The 21,065-nt window shown below is 45.7% G+C and overlaps 1 protein-coding gene across 6 annotated transcripts in view; it reads left to right on the top strand.

Moving 5' to 3' along the window:
• Positions 1-246: 246 nt before the first annotated feature.
• Positions 247-21,065, top strand: part of TMLHE (trimethyllysine hydroxylase, epsilon) — a gene marked incomplete at its 3' end in the record, with an annotated part of 38,215 nt that continues 17,396 nt past the window's right edge. For 4 of the 6 annotated variants that reach the window (XM_081336646.1, XM_081336647.1, XM_081336645.1 and 1 more), the window contains exons 1-5: positions 3,283-3,298; positions 13,994-14,142; positions 16,759-16,935; positions 17,816-18,095; positions 20,851-20,970. In XM_081336646.1, the coding sequence (XP_081192772.1) occupies positions 13,995-14,142; positions 16,759-16,935; positions 17,816-18,095; positions 20,851-20,970 (725 nt within the window). In that variant the 5' untranslated portion in view covers positions 3,283-3,298; position 13,994. Of the gene's footprint in view, positions 283-3,282; positions 3,299-13,101; positions 14,143-16,758; positions 16,936-17,815; positions 18,096-20,850; positions 20,971-21,065 lie in introns of those variants that run through there. The other 2 variants (XM_081336650.1, XM_081336649.1) reach the window with 2 other exon arrangements.

Here is a 21,065-nt window from a genome sequence, read left to right as displayed (position 1 = left end):
ATGTGTACACTCATTTGAGACCAGGCGACAGAATTTCGTTTTTAATGTGCGCCACAGTGTGCCCACAGTTTAAAAAAAATGTCATTAAAGGTTATCTATCTATTCTGTTGGGATCCGGAAGTGTCTTGGAGCATGCATTTTCTTCCCCTTTGCGCTCCCTCCCTTTCTTTCGCTTAGGGGCGGGGTACTCCTTGGATCCGCTCTGCCCCGTCGCTCTATGGTTCTCCTCCTGGAGGGGCGGGGCGGGGCAGGAGTCCATCGGTCGTGCGGAGACCCTGCGAGGTAAGTTCGCGTCTCGGTTGCCGCAGGAATGAAATGCAGGAGGAGAAAAGAAATAAGGAAGACTGGGGAGGGGGCTCCGGAACTTTCAGGGTTTCTGGAGGGGGTTCTCTTACTGGATTTCATTGAGAGGGAGCCTCAGAAGCTCAAGGAAGTTGTTTCTGAACATGTCCAGAGTGCATTTGCTCTGCATAGGGTCTTGGTCAGGGGTCTTCCAACTTGGCCCTTTTATGACTTGTGGACTTCAACTTCAGCTGGCTGAGGAATTCTGGGAGTTGAAGTCCACAAGTCATAAAAGGGCCAAGTTGGAAGACCCCTGGTCTTGGTGGTGGAATCAGCATGCAAGCATTTGCAAGGGGTAAAGCAATTTCTTCTCCAAAAGGATCTTAGAGACGGTGGTTCTGGATTTATTTATTTTTTTGCTGTTGTTTTCTTTTTCTCCTTTCATCTCCCTCGCCTGCTAGTCAATCCTAAACCGCCCTCTTTTCAAGGTTTTGCTCCCATGTCCTTTGACCCAGAACGGGAGGCTAAGCGGTCCTGTCTCCTCTTGTTGAGGTATCCCATAATAGCTAGCCACTGTTAAGTCTGAGCTGTATTGGGCTCGGGAGTGTGGCTTTGGGGCAAACGTCCCGCTTGCAAGTCCTGCTGGTTTGCTCCATCCTGCCAAATTCTTACCTGGAGTGACTTGGGTGAAGATGCGATGCGTCCTGCTTGTAAACCTCTGAAGAAGATGCTTTAGGTCTTTTAAATCACGGTAGGAAGGGAAAACAGACTGCTGCGTGCTCCAAAGAGTTTGGACTTCGTCTCCCATCAGCCTCAGCCAGCAAGGACTTGTTAAGCCTCCAACATCTGCCTCCCTCTTCTGCAAAGTCTTGTGCAGAATCGGCTGCTTTGCTCTCTCACCAGCTGCTTAATCTTCAGCCTTTTTGAGTCTGAATGCCATCTGAGAATTATTGAATTTGATTCTTTCTTCCTAACACATGCTTTCGGCTTCAGATATTTTAACAAGAGAAGGCTGATTTTCTGCAGACCGGGCTTCCTTCTTCCATCACTAGTAATTCAAAACTTGGACCGTAATCTTCCTCAGACTGGTGCCTTCCTGTCACATTGGGGCTTTGTGGGGCCTTGCTGGCTCAAAATAATGTGAGCTCTTCCAGTTCTGTTTTATTTCAGAAAGTCTAGCTCTCTGCAAATATATTGGTGCTCCTTAGATGGCAGGAAAGAGTTCAGATTTCTCAGCCTCCCTTTGGTGCCATCTAGTGGTTAGTGGCATTCGTGCAGCCCAGATCTCCTACCACCCTCCCTGACCCACCCACCCACCCCCGGCGTATCTTGAAGGGCACCTGTACAAATAGCTGTCGACTTAACGACCACAATTGGGATCAGACCTTCCATGGCTAAGCGATGGGTTTGTTAGATGAGTTGCACTCAATTTTATCCCCTTTTTAAAATCACGATCATTAAGTGAATCACTCTGTCGTTAAGCAAATCTGGCTTCCCCCGTTGACTTTGGCTTGCCAGAAGCATCCTGAGAAAGACGGACGTGGCGATCACGTGACCTGGGATGCTGCAACCATGCGGTTGCCAAGCACCGAATTTTGATCATGCGACCACAGGGATGCTGTGATTGTTGCAAGTGCAAGGACCGGTCAGAAGTCGCTTTTTTTCAATCCCGCCGAGCCTTTAAATGTCTGTAATTCGAGGATTCCTTGTATCTGGTGGAAAGCAATGCGGGTTTTCAAGACCTCAGGTGTTCCAGCCCACAGATCAGGAAGATAACTTTATCAAAGTACCTGGATGGTGACCTCTGCTGACAGAGGAACCTGTTGGGTCACTTTTCCTGTTGGTTTCCATTCCTTCAAGGGATGGAACTGACCAGGGACAAGGACAATACCATTTCAGTTTTTAGAGAGAGAGAGAGAGAGAGAGAGAGAGAGAGCAAAGGGGAAATATACACCTCTTAATAGATACTAAGTCAGCTCAGTTGAGAGTTTTTGGCAGTGCCATTTCTTCAAACACTTACGATCCGGTGCCTTCCAGATGTGCTGGGAGTTTAATTGCCATAATTGCCTGTCAAATCTATCTGGAGTTGAAAATGAGTACATGGCATCTAATCCATCAGTTACTGGTCAGCATGTTCTTTGCTGGTAGGGCAGTTCAGATATTTAATGCCACTAGATGTCACCAGGTTAGTTTATGTTCCACTTGTTGGTTCAGGGGTCTTCAAACATGGCCCTTTTATGACTTGTGGACTTCAACTCCCAGAATTCCTCAGCCAGTGTGGAGCTGAAGTCCACAAGTCATAAAAGGGTCAAGTTTGAAGACCCCTCTGTTAGTTAGACTGAACTTCTGCCTTTCCTCCGGCCAAGGGAGGGCAGATTTAGTACTCACTTGTTCATATTTAGTACTCACTTTTTCATATTTTTTCCTCCACAAACAACAATCCTGGGAGGTGGGCTAAGCTGAGAAGGAGGGATTGGTCCAAAGCATTCAAGGAGCTTCTGGGGTTGTGCAGAAGGACTTTGACTCAGCTCTTTACTCTTCTGGTTTGAATCGAGGCTGGGCTGTTACTTGATGGGAATTCTCAATCATTCAGCTCATGGGGCTGTCCCAAAAGTGGTTTTACAAAAGGCAAGTGTACTTTCTTGTGTGTTTTTTCTTTGAAAACGTTTTGCTTCTCATCCAAGAGGCTTCTTCAGTTCTGAAGAACTGAACTGGAGAACTGAACAATGAGAAGGGAAACATTTTCAAAGAAAAAAAAACAACAACCAAGAAAATCCAATACTGCCTTTTTGGGGAAAAAAAACCTTTGGGATTTGATTGGATTGAAATGCTGTTTACTTCCATTCATAAATTGCAGAGCTAAAGTAGAGATTTTTGGCAGCTTGAGGCGCAAAACACATACGCACACGTATGCAAACACAGCATCTGGGAGCAATGAAAGGCTTATCTCTAAAACATACTATTTATATAAAGGATGTATTCATCAGAGCTATGCAGAGATACGTCTTGCAATACGGTATTTCTGAAATCATGAAAGTGGATGGTTAATGTACTTCTTAACCTGCCTTTTCACTCCCCACCTTAATATGTGTTGTTTTTCCCACCAGATACCAGAATGTCAGTGGTTTACCAGTATTGGGGATTCAGTGTAGATCCATTGCAGGAGACTGAAGTATTTTGAAAGGCATGAGCATGTAACCTGTGGAGTCCTTTTCTTGTAGACGTTTTATTACCCAACTATGTAACATCATCAGTGCTAAAAATGGAGTGGGTTTGTTCTCTGTTTATATACTAGTTCCTTGCCCTGTTTTTGATGGTCCCCTAACTGTTTACTGTTTGAGTTGGTAGTTCTTTGGGGTATTTGTTTACTGCTTGACTGTTGATCTCAAACAAATTACCAAATAAACAACTCAGACAAATATTTTTCTTCCATTGGTAGCTTGTAATCTGGTTCTCTTGAAATGTCTTCCATAGACCCCCATCTAACACATCTAATGGGTGTGGTTTACAGATGTTGTTGCTTCGCAACCCAGATTGTTTGTGATCCTGAGTTGGTCAGCTGTAGGATGTTTTACTGGGAGAAAATTAAAGTTTGGGGTCTACTCTGTTTGGGCACAGTTAAGTTGGTTGCAAAGGAATCTTTTACCACACAAACCGAATTGCGCTCTGTTTTCCTGAATCCTTTGGAATTACTCTCTCTCTCTCTCTTTCTCTTGACATCTCTTGATGCAATCTGAGCCTGGTCTGACTTTTCCCAACTGAGGTTTGTTCTAATGAATCATTTTCAAATGCTCAGGGACTCGGATGAAAACATGGGTAGTAGAAGGTTAAGTAACCTAATACCTGAATTTCTCTCCATTACTGCAGCCTGGATAAACATTGTATGCGTGCAGTTAGAGCTGCAGGCTTATTTTAGTCTCTGGGAAGGTAAGCCAATAAGTGCTTTTGGCAAAAAAAAAAGGAACTAAGTGTTCCTTATTGTTCAGCGTAGCCTTTTATTGTAAGATGATAAGGGGTCTTGGAGGCTAAAGCGAGCAGCGAGCAGGGAACTCGGTATGTCAGGTCTAATGAAGAGAAGGACTAGGGCTGACATAATAATAAACCTTTATTGTCAAAGTACAACATGTGTACATTGAGATTAGCTGAGCCTCCCCCCCGTGCTCTCTCCCCACAACACACAGTGACAACAAACCCTCCATCCCACCACACCATGTGAACCAACTACACCACACACCAGCCTCCCAAGTCAATTCTGCATAAGTTCACAGAGATTATGTCCCATTTAAAAGCCTAACAGCCCACGGATAAAAGCTATTTTTCAGCCTGTTGGTACGGCTGGCTATACTCCTATGTCTCATACTGGATGGTAGGAGAGTAAAGAGATACCGTCCAGGGTGTGAGTCGTCCCTGAGAATCTTCCTCACTCTTCCAAGGCAACGAGCCCTGGCGAGGTCATCCAGTGGTGTCAGGGGACAGCCCACAATGTCTTGTGCTGTGCTCACCACCATATGTAATACTTTCCTATCCGCGGCTGTCAGACCAGCATACCAAACCACAATACCATACGAGAGGACGCTCTCTATGGTAGACATGATAGCAGTCTTCCAGTACTTGAGGGGCTGGCACAGAGAAGAGGGGGTGGATCTACTCTCCAAAGGGAATAGGCGCAGGACAAGAAGTAACAGAGGAAAGCTTATGAAGGAGAAACCCAACCTTAGAACTCGGGAGGAATTTCCTGTTGATGAGAATAATTAACCAGTGGAACGGCTTGCTTGAACCAGTGGGTGCTTCATCACTGGAGGTTCTTAGAGACGAGACTGGGCAGCCATTTGTTCAGCAGAGGATCGGACTAGAAAGGGCCTCCGAGAATACCTATAGATATTCTGTAAGGGGCACCGATGCTGAAATAGGTTCATAGTTTAAGTAGAGAGCTTTTTAAGTAGAGAGCTTTTTGCTTTTCTTTTTGCCACTCGTTTTGACTAAGGGAAGTGCGTTCTTTTCCTAGAAGTGAAATTAAAGGGACACTCTCATTTGGCTTTGTGACCAAATGAGAGTGGGATGCTGCTTGCCCTCTTGCTACAACACCAAGACTGGACAGCCATTTGTTTAGAATGGTCTAGAGGGCAGGGGTAGGCAACCTTGGCTCTTTTATGACTGGTGGACTTCAACTCCCAGAATTCCTGAGCCAGCCTGGCTCAGCTTGGAAACCTCTCCCTTTCCCCTCAGCGTGGCTGGCTCAGGAATTCTGGGAGTTGAAGTCCACAAGTCATAAAGCGGCCTAGGCCTAGGCCAGGGGTAGGCAACCTTGGCTCTTTTATGACTGGTGGACTTCAACTCCCAGAATTCCTGAGCCAGCCTGGCTCAGCTTGGAAACCTCTCCCTTTCCCCTCAGCGTGGCTGGCTCAGGAATTCTGGGAGTTGAAGTCCATGAGTCATAAAAGAGCCAAGGTTGCCTACCCCTGGTATAAGATCCCCTGCTCGAGCAGAGGGTTAGACTAGAAGACCTCCACAGTCCCTTCCTATCCTGTTATTCCTATGTTCTAAGCAACTGTTTGGTTGGCATCCGTGCCCCTTTCGCCCTTCTCTCAGTCCTGCCTTACTGAAATGGATGCAGCTTTTTTTCCAAAGCTGGAGCCTTTCTGGATGCTATATTGAAAGTTGCAACTCTCTTACTTTACCTGAAGAGGCCCAGGTGAGAGAAAGCTGGGCAAAAAAGAACCCGGGAAGTGGCGGGTGGCTTTTCTGACCTACAGGTAGCTATTGCTGTTCCCATTCTGCAGTTAGCAAGGCGGTCCGGCTTCTTTTCCTGAATGTCTGAAAATAAAAGCCAATTGGCCAATGTTTTTTTACAAGAGCGATCTTTGTTCTGCCTGGCTACAGAGAATGCTACGTGCTAAACGAGCAGACGAAAGGTCTTCAGAGGAGCTGAGTTAATGGACCAATGAATACACTAATTTCCAATTAGAAGACCTGGGATGACTTAGGAAAATGGCTAAAGGGGGACAAAAGAACCAGTCAGGATGCTTATAGATCCCTAAAAAAAAACACCTGTTGCAAAGTTAGTGCAATTTCTTGCTTGCCTTTGAATCACCCGAGAGAGTGAATAGTAGCAATAGCACTTAGACTTATACACCACTTCACAGTGCTTTACAGCCCTCTCTAAGTGGTTTACAGAATCAGCCTCTTGTCCCCCAACAATCTGGATCCTCATTTTACCCACCTCCGATGGATGGAAGGCTGAGTCAACCTTGAGTCTGTCAGGATCAAACTCCAGGCTGTGGGCAGATTTAGCAATTGCAATTGCAATAGCACTTAGACTTATATACAGCCCTATAGTGCTTTCCAGCCCTCTCTGGGCAGTTTGCATATCTCCCCCCAACAATCTGGGTCCTCATTTTATCAACTTCGGAAAGATGGAAGGCTGAGTCAAATTTGAGCCCCGTCAGGATCGAACTGCTAGTTGTGGGCAGAGTTTGCTTGGAATATGGCATTCTAACCACTGTGTCACTACGGCTCTTACATAGCAATAGCACTTAGACTTACATACTGCTTCACAGTGTTTTTCATCCCTCTCTAAGCGGTTTACAGAGTCAGCCTCTTGCCCCCAACAATCTGAGTTCTCATTTTACCCACTTTGGAAGGATGGAAGGCTGAGTCAACCTTGAGCCGGTCAGGATCGAACTGCTGACAGCTGGCAGAGTCAGCCTGCAATACTTTATTCTCACCACTGCTCCACCACGCCTCTTGGCTTTGTTGTACAGTTACTCCTCAATTTACAACCATTCCTTTGGCAATCATTCGAAGTTGCATCAGTGCTGAAAAAAAAGGGACTTACAAGCAGTCCTCGCACTTACGACCCTTGCAGAATTCCCACTGCACATCAGCAAAATTCAAGGTTTTGAGCAACTGGCATATATTTACAATGGTTGAAGCATCCTGGGGTCGTGTGTGGTTACCATCGGCGACCTTCCCTAAACAACTGTCAACAAGTAAAGTTTGGGGTGGGGGATGGGGAAGCTAAATTAGTTTAACAACCATGGGATTCACCCAACAGCTGCAGTGATTTGTTTAACAACCATGGCAAAAACAGTCGTAAACTAGGGCACGACCCACCTTGCTTAGCTATGGAAATGGTGATCCTAATTGTGGTCGTAAGCCGAGGACTACCTGGTGTTTGTAATTAGGGGTCCAATGTTTCCGCTGCTGTTGCTTCATACTTGCCTTCCAGAAGAGGGTCTGGAGCAAGGTGCCAAATAAATAAATGCAATCAACCCTCTGGCAATAACGGAGCTTTAAAAGCAACGTTCATTTTAAAAGATAGTCTTAAAAAGCAAACCAGTTCTGCAGGAAAGAACCATTTCTGTAAATCTAATAAACCAAGGTTTGTTTTTCCTTACAAATCAGGCAGAGGCGTATTATTTGCCCAGGGTTATGTGTTATAAATAGACTATTCCTGGGGAGAGCAAAATTTAGGCTTACAAAACTCAACCTTTTTTTCCCCCTGCTTTAATTTGCTTCCTCTGGGAATCTAACCAGGAGGAAGAAACATTCTCCTTGAATTTCGACAACAAAGAGACTTCCCAGCAGATCCTAGAATTCATTCATTCGTGACATTTGAGGGAGCTAGAATATTTTTCCAGCCTACATCTGTCTGTGTCTCTCTCTGTATCTCTGTCTGGGCCCAAAGCAAACAGCTGCTCTTCCAGAGGGCTGGAAATTAACGTGGCTCTTCTTTCTCATTGGAAGGCTGTCTGCTTTTTTTCCCCCTCCCCCCCTTTTTTTGTTAAAAAAACAGCAGCTAAAAAGCCAGCCTGTTCTGAACCAGCCCTCTTCTGGCCTTGAGTAAGGCAAACCCCTATTCAGAAAGAAGAGACTGGAGAGCGTCCAAGGCTAAAAGGCATCTGCCAAGATTTAATTACGCAGTTAACAAAAACACTAGAGCTTGTCTTCTCAAGCGGAAAAGTTGCTTTCAGCAACCAGCCCCTCCCCAAACACTCCTTTTATAGAGAACTCAGGGCGTGGTCTCCCTGTGCCTCCTCCCGAGGAGTCCCACATTCTTTCTTTGTTTGTTCCTGCTCGACTGCCTCCTGCGTCGGGCGTCCTTGAACAGGGCCAGCTGTGGGTCATCATCTTCCGCACTATCGGGCTCACGCAGCTGAGAAGAGGGCCCCGGCTGGGAACTCTGCCAAGCCTCCACGCCATCATCAACCGGTTCGTCTCCCACACGGTCCTCCTCCCCCTCATCTGAGTCATCCGACACATCTGAGCCGGCTGCCGAAACCACAGGCTGGCCCTGAGTCACAACACAGCCCACAACCGAAGCACCACTTGGCCTCTGTGCAGCGTTGGGAAAGGGCTCCACCAAGGACCAAAGAGATGCTTTCTCGTGGTGGACACCCAGACTCCTGTTTTATTGCATTTTTGCTTTTCCCCCCAAAAACTTCCCCCTTTTTGTGGACGGTCTGTTCTGCTGGAGCGCGGGTCCTCCCTGCTCTTGACGGACCTCTGCTGAAGAACTGGCTGAAGATTTTTGATTTCTGTTCACCTTCTTCCAGTTTGGCCCTTAAGCGAAATATAGCCTCTTCCAAGTGACTCACCCCATCAGGCATGGCTGGGGAAAGCTGGTGAAGTTGCAAACTCCTTGTTAAAACTCCTTTGCCTGTCTGCCACCCACCAAACCCTAGGAGGATTTCTCATTTCAGTTTCCCCAGAGGATACAGACAACATGCCCAGCCTCTTTGCCAAGACACGCAGAATTCAGAAAGCCAAACTTTCAGACTTGGGTTTTTAAAACAAAAGTCCAAATCTGAACAGTGACGCCAACTGGAGCTCTCCCTTTTCATCGGCTGTTTGTAAGAAGCGGATGGAGAGCAGTATGGCCCCGTGCTGGGCTTAGGAAACAGCTGCCTGGTCCTGTTTCCGCCTTCCCTCTGCTAGAGAGCCCTTAAAGAATTGAGAACATCAGGTAAGCTTGCAATTTGGTTCCTGCAGCAGGGAGAGGAAGAAGAGGGGAGGGCAGGGAAGGAGGAAGGGGTACCATGAGAAAGGTAGAAAGAAGAGACAAATACGGGGAGCTAGAGAAAAGGGACGCGGTGGCTCAGTGGGTTAGGACGCTGAGCTTGTCAATCAGATGGTCAGCAGTTTGGCGGGTCGAATCCCGAGTGCCGCATAACAGAGTGAGCGCCTGTTACTCGTCCCAGCTTCTGCCAACCTAGCAGTTCGAAAGCATGTAAAAATGCAAGTAGAAAAATAGGGACCACTACGGTGGGAAGGTAACAGCGTTCCGTGCGCCTTTGGCGTCCAGTCATGCCGGCCCCATGACCACGGAGACGTCCTCGGACAAGCGTTGGCTCTTCGGCTTTGAAACGGAGATGAGCACCGGCCCCTAGAGTCAGAAACGACTAGCACGCATGTGCGGGGGAACCTTTACCTTTTTAGAGAAAAGGAGGAAGAGGAATGGAAAGGAAGGGATGTGGGAACACTCAAAGGCTCTAATAAAAATGGAAACACCACGTCCCGTTTAGGTGTCTCTTGGGTAGCTTCAGAGTTCTGAATTGAGTTAAGGAGCTCAGGAAATGGAGTCAGCAGAAGAGTTTTCTCACCAAGAATGGTGTTTGGGGTTGGTTTCTGGTGGACAAAGATAGTGGAATAGAGAGGGCTGATGGGCGTGTCTTGGGAAGAAGATAAGGGCTTTTGACCAAGAAATCACTCAGCAGGTCTGTCTGAACAGGTTGTGTTTTAAAAAAACTCTGGGAAGTGTTTGGAAAGACCTTGGAACAAAAAAGTCATTTTGTTTCTAAGCTGACTTTTTCAAGAACCTGGCACTCTAAGCTAACCCTAAAGAATATCCGATTTGTATTTATTTTTTTGTTGTTTCTTCATTTCTTGCCCTGGTGGTTTATCAAATGTTCAGATCGGCCTTTCGTCATTATTCTCATTGCTGCTTTTGTGGTATCCTTAATATCATTTTTATTCTCTTTTTTTTCCTGGCCCTAGGACGTTTAAGGCCTGAAACAAAAATACCAGGCAGGAAGAGTTTGTTTTGTTTTATTTATTTATTAAATTTATATGCTGCTTACCTCACTCTCCAAAGTGACTCTTAAATGTGGAAACATTAAGGATCGCTCAAAGCAAGCTTTCTTTCCTTCTTCCATTGCGAAGTGTTTGGAAACAAGGGCATCAAGATCACTTTTTTAGCAAGAGCGTCTTTTTAGTGAACTTTAAGTTGAATTAGATAATGGGGGGGGGGGGAAGAATAACGCACAAACAAAATTATGGGGCAGAGACATACCTTCTCAAGGAAAGAACAGTGCATAAAAGTGCTTTTTTAAAAAAATGGAAAAAGCAAGAATATTATTAAGAGCATCTTAATAAAGAAATTGGAATTGGCAAGTTAAATACATGGAGAGTGAAAAAGATGACTAAGGGGTTTGGCGATTCCATCCTAAGGAAAAGATTGGTTGGTGTTCAGCCAAAAAACTGACATTTTGAATGTCTTTGATGAGCTGCCAGACAGATGATGGAGCAAATGTGTTTCTTCCTCCAGAGGATAAAACCTGAACCAACAAGTTTATATTTCAGCCCAAAGATTTTTTTCAAAATATTAAGAATAATTATTGCCAGGATAATCCAGATTCTTTTGTCTGTAAATTTTAAAAATTATACTGGATTAGGGAGGTGATTTCAGCCAATTCCCTGAATTAGGAAGAAATTGGGATTCAAAGACCTTGATGGCTATGTTCAGTTCTGGCTTTTTTAAGGATTTTAGGAGGATTTCACCATCTCTGATTATACAGAACTTTTAAAAAACTGAAGAACCACCAAAACAGAATCTCTGCAATAAATAAAAAAGAATAAGTGATTGATTTTGCATCTTGCTCTTTGAAAGTAGCATAGAGTTATAGTCCTTGACTTACGACAAGGCTCTTCAAACTTGACAACTTTAAGACTTGTGGACTTCAATTCCCAGAATTCCACAGCCAGCCCTGGCTGAGGAATTCTGAGAGTTGAAGTCCACAAGTCTTAAAGTTGCCAAGTTTGAAGACCCCTGACTTACGATGGCAATGGAGCCGGAATGTATGTTGTTCAATGAGAAGTTTGTTAAGTGAGTTTTACAATTTTTCTTACTGCATTTGTTAAGTGAGTCACTGCAGTTGTGAGATTAGTAACACCGTTGTTAAGCGAATCTGGCTTCCCCATTGACTTTTGCTTGTCGGAAGGTCACAAAAGAGGATTGCGTGACACCCGGGACAATGCAACCGTCATAAATATGAGTCAGTTGTCAAGAATCGAAATCTAAATCACGTGACTACCGGGATACTGCAGCGGTCATAAGTGTGAAAAATGGTCATAAGTCACTTTTTTCAACGCCGTTGTAACTTCGAACAGTCACTAAATAAACTGTTGTAAGTCAGGAACTTCCTTGTAAATAGCTTTCATCCGGCCGAATCATTCATTTAGCCTCTGAATGAGTCACAAAATCCAGTGAAGGAGACCTTCCCACATCATGTAGCAGGCTGTTCCACTGGCTAACAGCTTGTACAGTCAACAGGTTCCTCCTGGCATCTTGCCTAAACCTCATTCCTTGCAATTGAGCCCTCTTGATTCTCATTCTGCCCTCTGGATGATTAGAGAATAAGATCAGTCCCTGATTAAAATGACTTCTTGGATGATTTGTTGTAAATTAGTCTCTGTTTGGTGCCTCTGGGATTAAAAAATTCCCACTGTTTTATAATTGAATTTCTGGGCAACTGAGCTAAGGGTTTTGACACCACTGAACCGATGGCCAAGTCAGCATATTTAAAAAAATAAATTTCAAAGGCAGGGATGTTGGAGAAATATATTCACGTCTGAGGTTTTGTACAGCATCCATTTGTCCTAAGTATATGAATTGGGCTGTCTTTCTGGGCTGAAGTGCCTGTTTTTCCAAAAATTTTGCAATGCAGTTTGTCTCTCAAAGCATGCACCAAACTGCCTGCATTGAGAGACGTTGCACATGCAGATATCTTAAAGTTTAAAAATAGGACAGCTAGAAAAATGCTATGTCATCCCTTTTGATAGTGGCATTCTTCCTTCCTCTAATCTTTGATTGTTTTTGTGGTTTTGTTTCTCTTGTTTATGTAAGAAGACTTCAAACCTTCCATCCCAGATAAAGATTCTGGAGTCCAAATGTCATGATTTCCACCTATCAAAGAGAGATAACCATATCCAAATATCTCCCACTTGTATCTAGAAGATGTAGCTCTGGAGTGTGTGTCTCTGCTTTGCAGTCCTTGATTGGGGAAACTGTGGACATCTATGTCTCCCATAATGTGGGAGTAGTTGATCATCTGACATGGGGTTGTTTTTTGTAGATGGGCCCTGCAAAAGAAGCAAATTTTAGGTTCAAAATGCTCAATTGAGATACATATTTTGGCAATTCTAGCCTGGAAGTATTATTCTGAAAGCTTACTTAAAGTTTGGCTTTGTAAATCTTTATTGGATTGAGTGAATTACCTCCAAAATACAGAATTAAGATATTTGGAAGCGACCTTGGAGGTCTTTCAGTCCAGCCCCTGGCTTAAACAAGAGACCTATGCCATTCCAGACAAATGACTGCCCAATCTCTTCCTGGAAGCCTCCGGCAATGGAGCACCCACAACTTTTGGAGGCAAGCTGTTCCACTGATTAATTGTTCTCACTGTCAGGAAATTTCTCCTTAGTTCCAGGTTGCTTCTCTCCTTGATTAGTGTCTATCCATTGCTTCTTGCCCTGTCTTCAAGTGCTTTGGAAAATGAGTAAAGCCCCCCCCCTCTTCTTTGTGGTAACCCCTTAGATACTGGAACACTGCTATCATGTCACCCCCTAGTTCTTCTTTTCAATAGACTAGACATATCCACTTCTTGCAACCGTTCTTCATATGTTTTAACCACCCCCCCCTAATCCTCTTTGTTGCTCTTCTCTGCACTCTTTCTATAAAGGCTCAACATCAAATCTGATGCTTAATTACGGCACATACACGCAGGCACACACTTCTCCGACTCTCGATTTGTAATTGAAGCTCTAAACACCTATCAGAGGTACAACACCGGAGTCGTTAATGCCGAGGTGTTTACATTGACCTTGTGGCATCTCCAATTTGAAGAACCGTGGGGCAGATAATAAGAAGGGTTTCTACAAGTCAAGAATGTGGAGAAATGCTGCGGATGGAGTGGGTAAACATGCTGGGGAGTGCCGTGTTCAAATCTACCGGTATATGAAACCGTGAAGTTTGATAAGCACTGATTGAATAGTGAAGATGTTATCTAAGTTGGGTAATGACACATCTTGCACGCAAGCAGTCAAGCTCAGAGAACATGAAGGACTCCATGGTTCATCCCTGAGCTACAGAGATTCCCTTCTATTGGGGACTGTCTCTTGCGGCTTTATCTACGTCTGGAAGAGTGCAAATGTCCTCTCTGCTGTTCTTTGGTGTTTTGGGGGTAGTGGGATGCTTCAAAGACATTCCCTCTTTAACTCAGGGAGCTTCATTGGTTTCTCGAGACTCCCATCTCATCAGCTCGCTGCAGCTACAGAATTGGAAGGCAAGTTGCAAGGTTGGGTTACCAAGACCTGCATTCTGCTCTTCCATTGACCCTCCAGCGCGAAGCTCACATTGCAGTGTTGCTTTGCCTTTTCAGTGGATTCTAGGAGTCAGTGATGGTTCTCTCTTGTTTGGGTCTCCCTTCCCCAGGATGTGGGGCTGTCAGCTGAGACAAGTGCTCTGCAGCTTCCACCAGCAGCTGAAGAAAGGTTTCAGGATTCCTCCAGCTTCGACCCACTGGCACCACACAGTCCCCACCTCACCCGACTGTGCCTGGCAGTTAAAAGATGGTCACCTAGGTAAGAACTGGACCTTGAAGGGAAGGGGGTTCAAAAGAGGTGGGTGTAGATAGGAGCACCTCTGTGCCTCATGGGTGGGGGTGGGGGTGGAGAGTTCCTGCTCTGGATGCCATCCGCCTGGTCATGCTCATTTCCAAAGGCCTACATCTGTGGTGGCGAGCCTATGGCACGCGTGCCACAGGTGGCACGCAGAGCCCTCTCTGTGGGCATGCACCCCGTCGCCCCAGTCCTAGGCCTTCAGCTGGGTTTTATAAAACCTTTTCGCTTTAGGCCTCCACCGCCGTGTGCAAAAAAAAAAGGTTCAATCAATCAATTTCAACTTCTCGCGGGGAAAAAAAAAAGACCTCACAAAGTTGGAATTGATTGAACCTTTTTGTCCCACCCAATCTGCCTTTACCACCGTAGCCATGCCCACCCCAATGGGCCACGCCCACCTAATGGGACACGCCCACCCAATGGGCCACGCCCACCTGGCACCCGACGGTACATAAGTGGGTTTTGGGTTGCAGTTTGGGCACTCGGTCTCTAAAAGGTTCGCCATCACTGGCCTACGTTCTTCGTGCTACTCTTGAACTTTACTCCATGCTCATGGTCCATCCTCTGGTGCATCCCAGCATTATCACAGGAGGGGAGGAGAGGAGAGGAGAGGAGAGGAGAGGAGAGAAGAGGAGGATGGGGCAAGGAGGGAAGGAGGGAAAGAGCCCTGCAAATCTTGAGATAACCTTCTCTCCAATTTTTCTCATTCCATCCCTTTCGTGCAAATATGCCATCTTGGCTTTATAAATACCCACGCTTAAATTGCAGCTAGATGTTTAAGCAGCTTGTTCAGTAGACGAGCAACGGGGAAGCTTATAAGAACACAAGAAATCAGGCTGACTCACAGCATACATAGAGTAACTAAGCCCACTGGGTTTTATTTTCCCCCAGAGTTTCTCTGTCAAATCCTGAAAGATCTTATCAACGGCCAGATTAGACCAGCTCCTGTCTGTTAGCCTTTCAGAACATGTTTATTTAATCACACGGTTGCTGCCCAGGCAGGTTTTCATTGACTAATTAATTCTTTGACCAATGATTTATTTTTAACATAATTTGTTTTAATAAGCTGACTTTGTAATAATGCCGCTTGGGGGGGGGGGGGGCGAAAGCCCTAATAAGCAGGCATAAGAGGCAATAAGCAATAAGAGGCCTTTAATTTTAATTTTATCTTAATTTCTGTATTTATTGTATGTTATTGTTGTTAGCCGCCCTGAGTCCTTCGGGAGATAGGGCGGGATATAAGTCCCATTAATAAATAAATAAATAAATAAATATACATAGAATGAAGGCTATTGCTAAGCACATTGATTTGTGCTTCTTAGATTGTAAGCCGCCCTGAGTCTTCGGAGAAGGGCGGGATATAAACGGGATTTTTTAAAAAAAACATGTTTTCACAGTGTTTTAATTCTGGTTTTAACAGGGTACTTTTTAAAAAAAAATGTCTTCAAATCTGTCTGGACTCTTGGCACTGCCTGGGCAACATCCCTGCAGTTTTCTTGGCAAGGATTTTCAGAATTGGTTCCCCTTGCCTCCTTCCCAGGGTGGAGAGGGAAGGACTGGTCCAAAGTCCCACAACTGGCTTTTGTGCCTAGGGGAGGGCCATAAGTCTTGGTCTTTTGGCTTCTAATCCAGGACCTTTCCATCGCCACTTCACATTGCCGAACAGTGATTCCCATCGCCTCTTGTTATTTCTGTCAGTTCTTTTGAGTGAGACATTGCCAAGCGTGAGCGCCTGTTGGTAATTATTTGCAAAACAGGGGGGCAGTTTGTTTCCAGAACATTTTCCCAGGGGGAAAAAAAAGGCAACCCGCAAGCTTCAGGTGTGGTTCATACTGCTAAGCTTGTAAGCCGCCCTGAGTCTTCGGAGAAGGGCGGGATATAAATGGAATTAAAATAAAAAAAGATATAATGCATTTCTGGCAGTATACCTGCAGATACCTGGACCTCTATTGCCGAAGAAGAGCACCCTTCGAATGCTGCATCCAGTTTTGGTCACCACCATACCCAAAAAAAAAAAAGATGTTGAGACTCTAGAGAGGGTGCAGAAAAGAGCGACAGAGATAATTAGGGGGCTGGAGGCAAAACTGTACGATGAACGATAGAGAGAATTAGGTATGTCTGTAGTCTAACAAAAAGAAGGACTAGGGCCAACATGGTAGCTTTTTTCCAAGATTTGAGCGGCTGCCCCAAAGGAGAGGGAGTCAAGCTGTTCTCCAAAGCGCCTGAAGGCAGGACAAGAAGAAGCAACGGAGGGAAATTAATCAAGGAGAGAAGCGACCTAGAACTAAGGAGAAATTTCCTGACAGTGAGAACAATTAACCAGTGGAATAGCTTGTTTTCAGAAGCTGTGGATGCTCCGTCACTAAAGGTTTTTAAGAAGAGATTGGGCATTTGTCTAAAATGGCACAGGGTCTCCTGCCTGAGCAGGGGCTGGACTAGAAGACCTCCAAGGTCCCTCCCGACTCTTGTTATTCTGTACCCGGCAAGTTGCCCTGATGGTAAAATATGCTTATAGGGGAATTGGAAAGCTTTCTTTTTTGCCGCTCGTTTTGACTGAGGGAAGCCTGTTCTTTTTCCTAGAGGTGAAATACAGGGACACCCTCATGCGCTTCGATTACATTTGGCTTCGTGACCACTGCCGCTCGCCGTCTTGCTACAATGCCAAGACCAACCAACGCAGTCTGGATACGGCTAGTGTGGATCTCACAATCAAGCCCCAGGTGGTGCGAGTCGATGAAGCCACTCTCTTTGTGACCTGTGAGTTTCTGGAATGATACGTCTCCAGAGGCAGAGATGGTTCTGGAGACTGCTTTCCCCCCCCCTCTCCCTCCCTCCCTCTCTTTCTTTTCCCCCTCCCTCCCTCTTTCTTTCTCCCTCTCCCCCTCTTCCTCTTCCTCTGTCTCTTCCACCCTCCCTCTCGCTCTCCCCCTCTCCCCCTTCCTCTCTCTCCCTCTCTCTCTCCCTCTCCCTCTCCCTCTCTCTTTTTCTCCCTTTCCCTCTTCCTCCCTCTCTCCCTCTCTCTCTCTCTTCCTTCCCCTCTCCCTCTCCCTCTTTCTCTCTCTCTCTCCCTCTCCCTCCCTCTCTCTCTCCCTCTCCCTTTCTCTCTTTTTCTCCCTCTCCCTCCCTCCCCCTCCCCCTCTCTCTGTCTCCCTCTCCCTCTTTTTCTCCCTCTCCCTCTCCCTCTCCCCCCTCTCTCTTCCTTCCCCTCTCCCTCTCCCTTTCTCTCTCCCTCCCTCTCTCCCTGTCTCCCTCTTTTTCTCCCTCTCCCTCTTCCTCTTCTTCCCTCCCTCTCGCTCTCCCCCTCTCTCTCTCCCTCTCTCTCCCTCTGTCTCCCTCTCCCTCTCTCTCTTTTTCTCCCTCTTCCTCTCCCTCCCTCCCTCTTGCTCCCCCCCTCTCTTCCTTCCCTCTCCCTCTCCCTCTTTCTCTCTCTCTCCCTCTCCCTCCCTCCCTCCCTCTCTCTTCTCACCTCTCTCCTCTCCCTCTCATTTGGGACACTTTAGTACACGTGTAAGTCTCCCCCAATTCTTTCTGCCTTGTCAAGCGCTCTGTTTAATTGCAAAGGTGCAGAACTGAGAACACGGTGGTACAGCCCCCACGTCTTGAGGAACGTTCCCCTAAGCCTGTCTGTCTCCACCAGGGCCGGATGGCCACGTGACCAAGTATGGCCTGGAATGGCTGCTGAAGAACAGCTACGAGGGGCAGAAGCAGCAGATCATGCAACCCCGGATCCTGTGGAACGCCGAAATTTACCAGGCAGCTCAAGTGCCTTCCGTGAACTACCACAGTTTCTTGGAAACCAACGAGGGGCTGAGGGAATTCCTGCAGAACTTCCTGCTGTACGGCATTGCCTTTGTGGAAGATGTTCCCCCAACCAAGGAAGACACGGAGATCATAGCAGAAAGGATCAGCTTGATCAGGTAACCGTGGCTCATCGGAGGAAGCCTTTCTCTTTGTTCTGATGCTTTTCTCTCTTTTTTTCCTTTCTTTTTTTCTTTTCTTTTTTTCCTTTTCTTTCTTTCTTTTTTCTTTTCTTTTTCTTTTCTTTTTTCTTTTCTTTCTTTTTTTCTTTTCCTTTCCTTTTCCTTTCTTCTCATTTCTTTTTGAGACGTTTCTCTTAGAGTAAAGTGCGATTAAAGTATTAGGCAGAGGTGGTCCTTGACTTACGACCACAACCGAGCCCCCAGTTTTCTGTGGCTGAATGAAACACTCCGTTGTTAAGTGAGTTTTGCCTCATTTGATGACTTGCGTTGCCACCGTTGTTAAGGGAATCACTGAAGTTGTTAAGTTAGTAACCAGGCTGTTAAGCGAATCCGCCTTCCCCCATTGACTTTGCTCGTCAGAAGGTCGCAAAAGGGGATCACGTGACCCTGGGACACTGCGACCGTCTTAAATATGAGTCAATTGCCAAGCTATGGTGCTGGAGAAGACTCCTGCGAGTCCCTTGGACTGCAAGGCGATCAAACCGGTCAGTCCTAGAGGAGATCAACCCTGACTGCTCTTTAGAAGGTCAGATCCTGAAGCTGAAACTCGAATGCTTTGGCTACCTAATGAGAAGGAAGGACTCACTGGAGAAGAGCCTAATGCTGGGAAAGATTGAGGGCAAGAGAAGAAGAAGGGGATGACAAAGAATGAGGTGGCTGGATGGAGTCACTGAAGCAGCAGGCGTGAGCTTAAAGGGACTGCAGAAGATGGTAGAGGACAGGAAGGCCTGGAGGAACATTGTCCATGGGGTCGGACACAACTTCGCAACTAACAACAATTCTCTTCTCTGCTTAAATATAGTGCCAGGCTTGTTTTTGGTTTTTTTTTTTGGCTAAGATACTAAGGTCTACCATTTGCAGGCTAGTAATGCTCTGTTCTAGCAAAAATCCTGTTGTTGGTTCCCCCCCCCCCCCAAAGGCCGTAAAAGACCTTGAGCTAAAGAGAAAAGAAGTCAGATCTCGTGGTAGGGTGGGAATGTTTTAGTGGTCGGGGCAAGCCGTGTTTCCTGTTTTGACAGAGCAGATTGAAAAGGGCAGTCTCAGTCCTGGGAGATCTGGAGATCAAAAAACGTTCTCTCGGCTGGGGAGGAAAGGGCAGAGAAACACATCTCGCATCTAATCAGAATTAAATTGCCAGGCTGACCTTGAACTGACCTGGCGTCTTAAGAAAAAGGGGATTTGCAAACGCTCCTTGCTTCTTTTTTTACTTTCTTTTCTCCCTCTCTGCCCGGATTGCAAACTCTTAGCCTAAATTATTTCGGAAGAGGCTTTTTTTTAATCTGGGAATGTCCAAAATTCATCACCCTGGGGCATTGAATGCAAATGTTTCCCTCTCCACATTTTTTTGTGAAATGTCTCAATCTATTCCAGTTTTTTAGTAGCTTTCTGTATCTTTCTGTGAGCTGTGCCGCTTTTGGACCTGATGTTTTTTCAAAGATTGCCCCTTGCATGTGGATGAAAGATGACTCTGATTTGCAAACTACTTACATGTCAGTGGATTAGTTAAAAAAAAAAGATTTAAAGAGCAATGAATTAAACCTCTGCATAATAAGGGGAAACCACAACGAGGTCTCGCCCACTGTTGTCCCAATTCCATCGATCGAAAAGTAGTTTTAAGATCCGGTGCTGCATTGTGGATGTTTAACTTGCAACAAACCATTTTCAGAATAGTGACAAGAACTTCTGATCCTTAGCAAACACAATTAAAGATATTCAGCTGACTTATCTATAATTCTGCCAGTACGACCCTAATTGAGTAACATTTCTGCCCCAGCTATTAAGTGAATCACTGCAAATTGTTAAATTAGGAAGCCGGTTGTTAAATGAATCTGGCTTCCCTCCATTAACTTTGCTTGTGAAAAGGTCACGTGACCCCGGGGCGCTGCAATGGTCATAAATACGAGTTAGTTGCCAAGCGTCTCAATTTTGATCACGTGACCACGGGGATGCCGCAAGGGTCGTTAAGTGTGAAAAACAGTCATAAGTCGCTTTTAGCAGTGCCGTCGTAACTTTGAACGCTCACTAAACGAACTATTGTAAGTTGAAGGTTACCTGTACTGTGTGACCCCACCCTTAAGGATTGAAACAGCTGTAATCCTTCCTGGCCAAACAAGCAAAAGTTCCACGTTTCCAGATGTTACAGGGAATTGTGAACTAGAATAGAATAGAGCTGGAAGGGACCTTGGAGGTCTTCTAGTCCAGCCCCCTGCTCAAGCAGGAGAACCTATACTGTGACAGACAGCTGAATGTCCAATCTCTTCTTAAAAACCTCCAGCGATGGAGCGCCCACGATTTCTGGAGGCAAAGCTGTTCCACTGGTTGATTGTCCTCACTGTCAGGAAGTTTCTCCTTAATTCCAGGTTGCTTCTCTCCTTGGTCAGTTTCCAACCATTGTTTCTCGTCCTTCCCTCTGGTGCTCTGGTGAACAACCTGACCCCCTTTTCCTTGGGGCAGCCCTTCAGATACTGGAATGCTGCTATCATGTCTCCCCAAGTCCTGTAGCCATTCTTCGTATGTTTTAGTCTCAAGGCTAAAATAGTGTCTAACTAGAATAGTGTCACGGACAATTTATGCTTTTGATTTTACCCAGAAGGTCTACATTTGTAGGAAGAGTTGATGTCAACTCAAGCATTGGCTCTTGGTCTCTGTTTCTTGGTCTCTTTCTTTCATTTTCTTTTCTCTCCTCTTCTAGAGAAACAATTTATGGCAGGATGTGGTATTTCACCTCTGACTTCTCCCGAGGAGACACCGCTTACACCAAACTGGCTTTGGACCGTCATACAGATACCACTTACTTTCAGGAACCTTGTGGGTATGGGCCAATTGCCAACCAGGCAGAACACCACGAAAAAGATGAGTGTAGCTGGGGGCATGGGCCATTCTGACACGGTTTCTCAGTTGAAACTG

The sequence above is a fragment of the Vipera berus genome, assembly GCF_964194415.1.
Source record: "Vipera berus genome assembly, chromosome: 11".
Taxonomy (NCBI): Eukaryota; Metazoa; Chordata; class Lepidosauria; order Squamata; family Viperidae; genus Vipera; species Vipera berus.
This window is presented reverse-complemented; position numbering and strand designations above follow the sequence as displayed.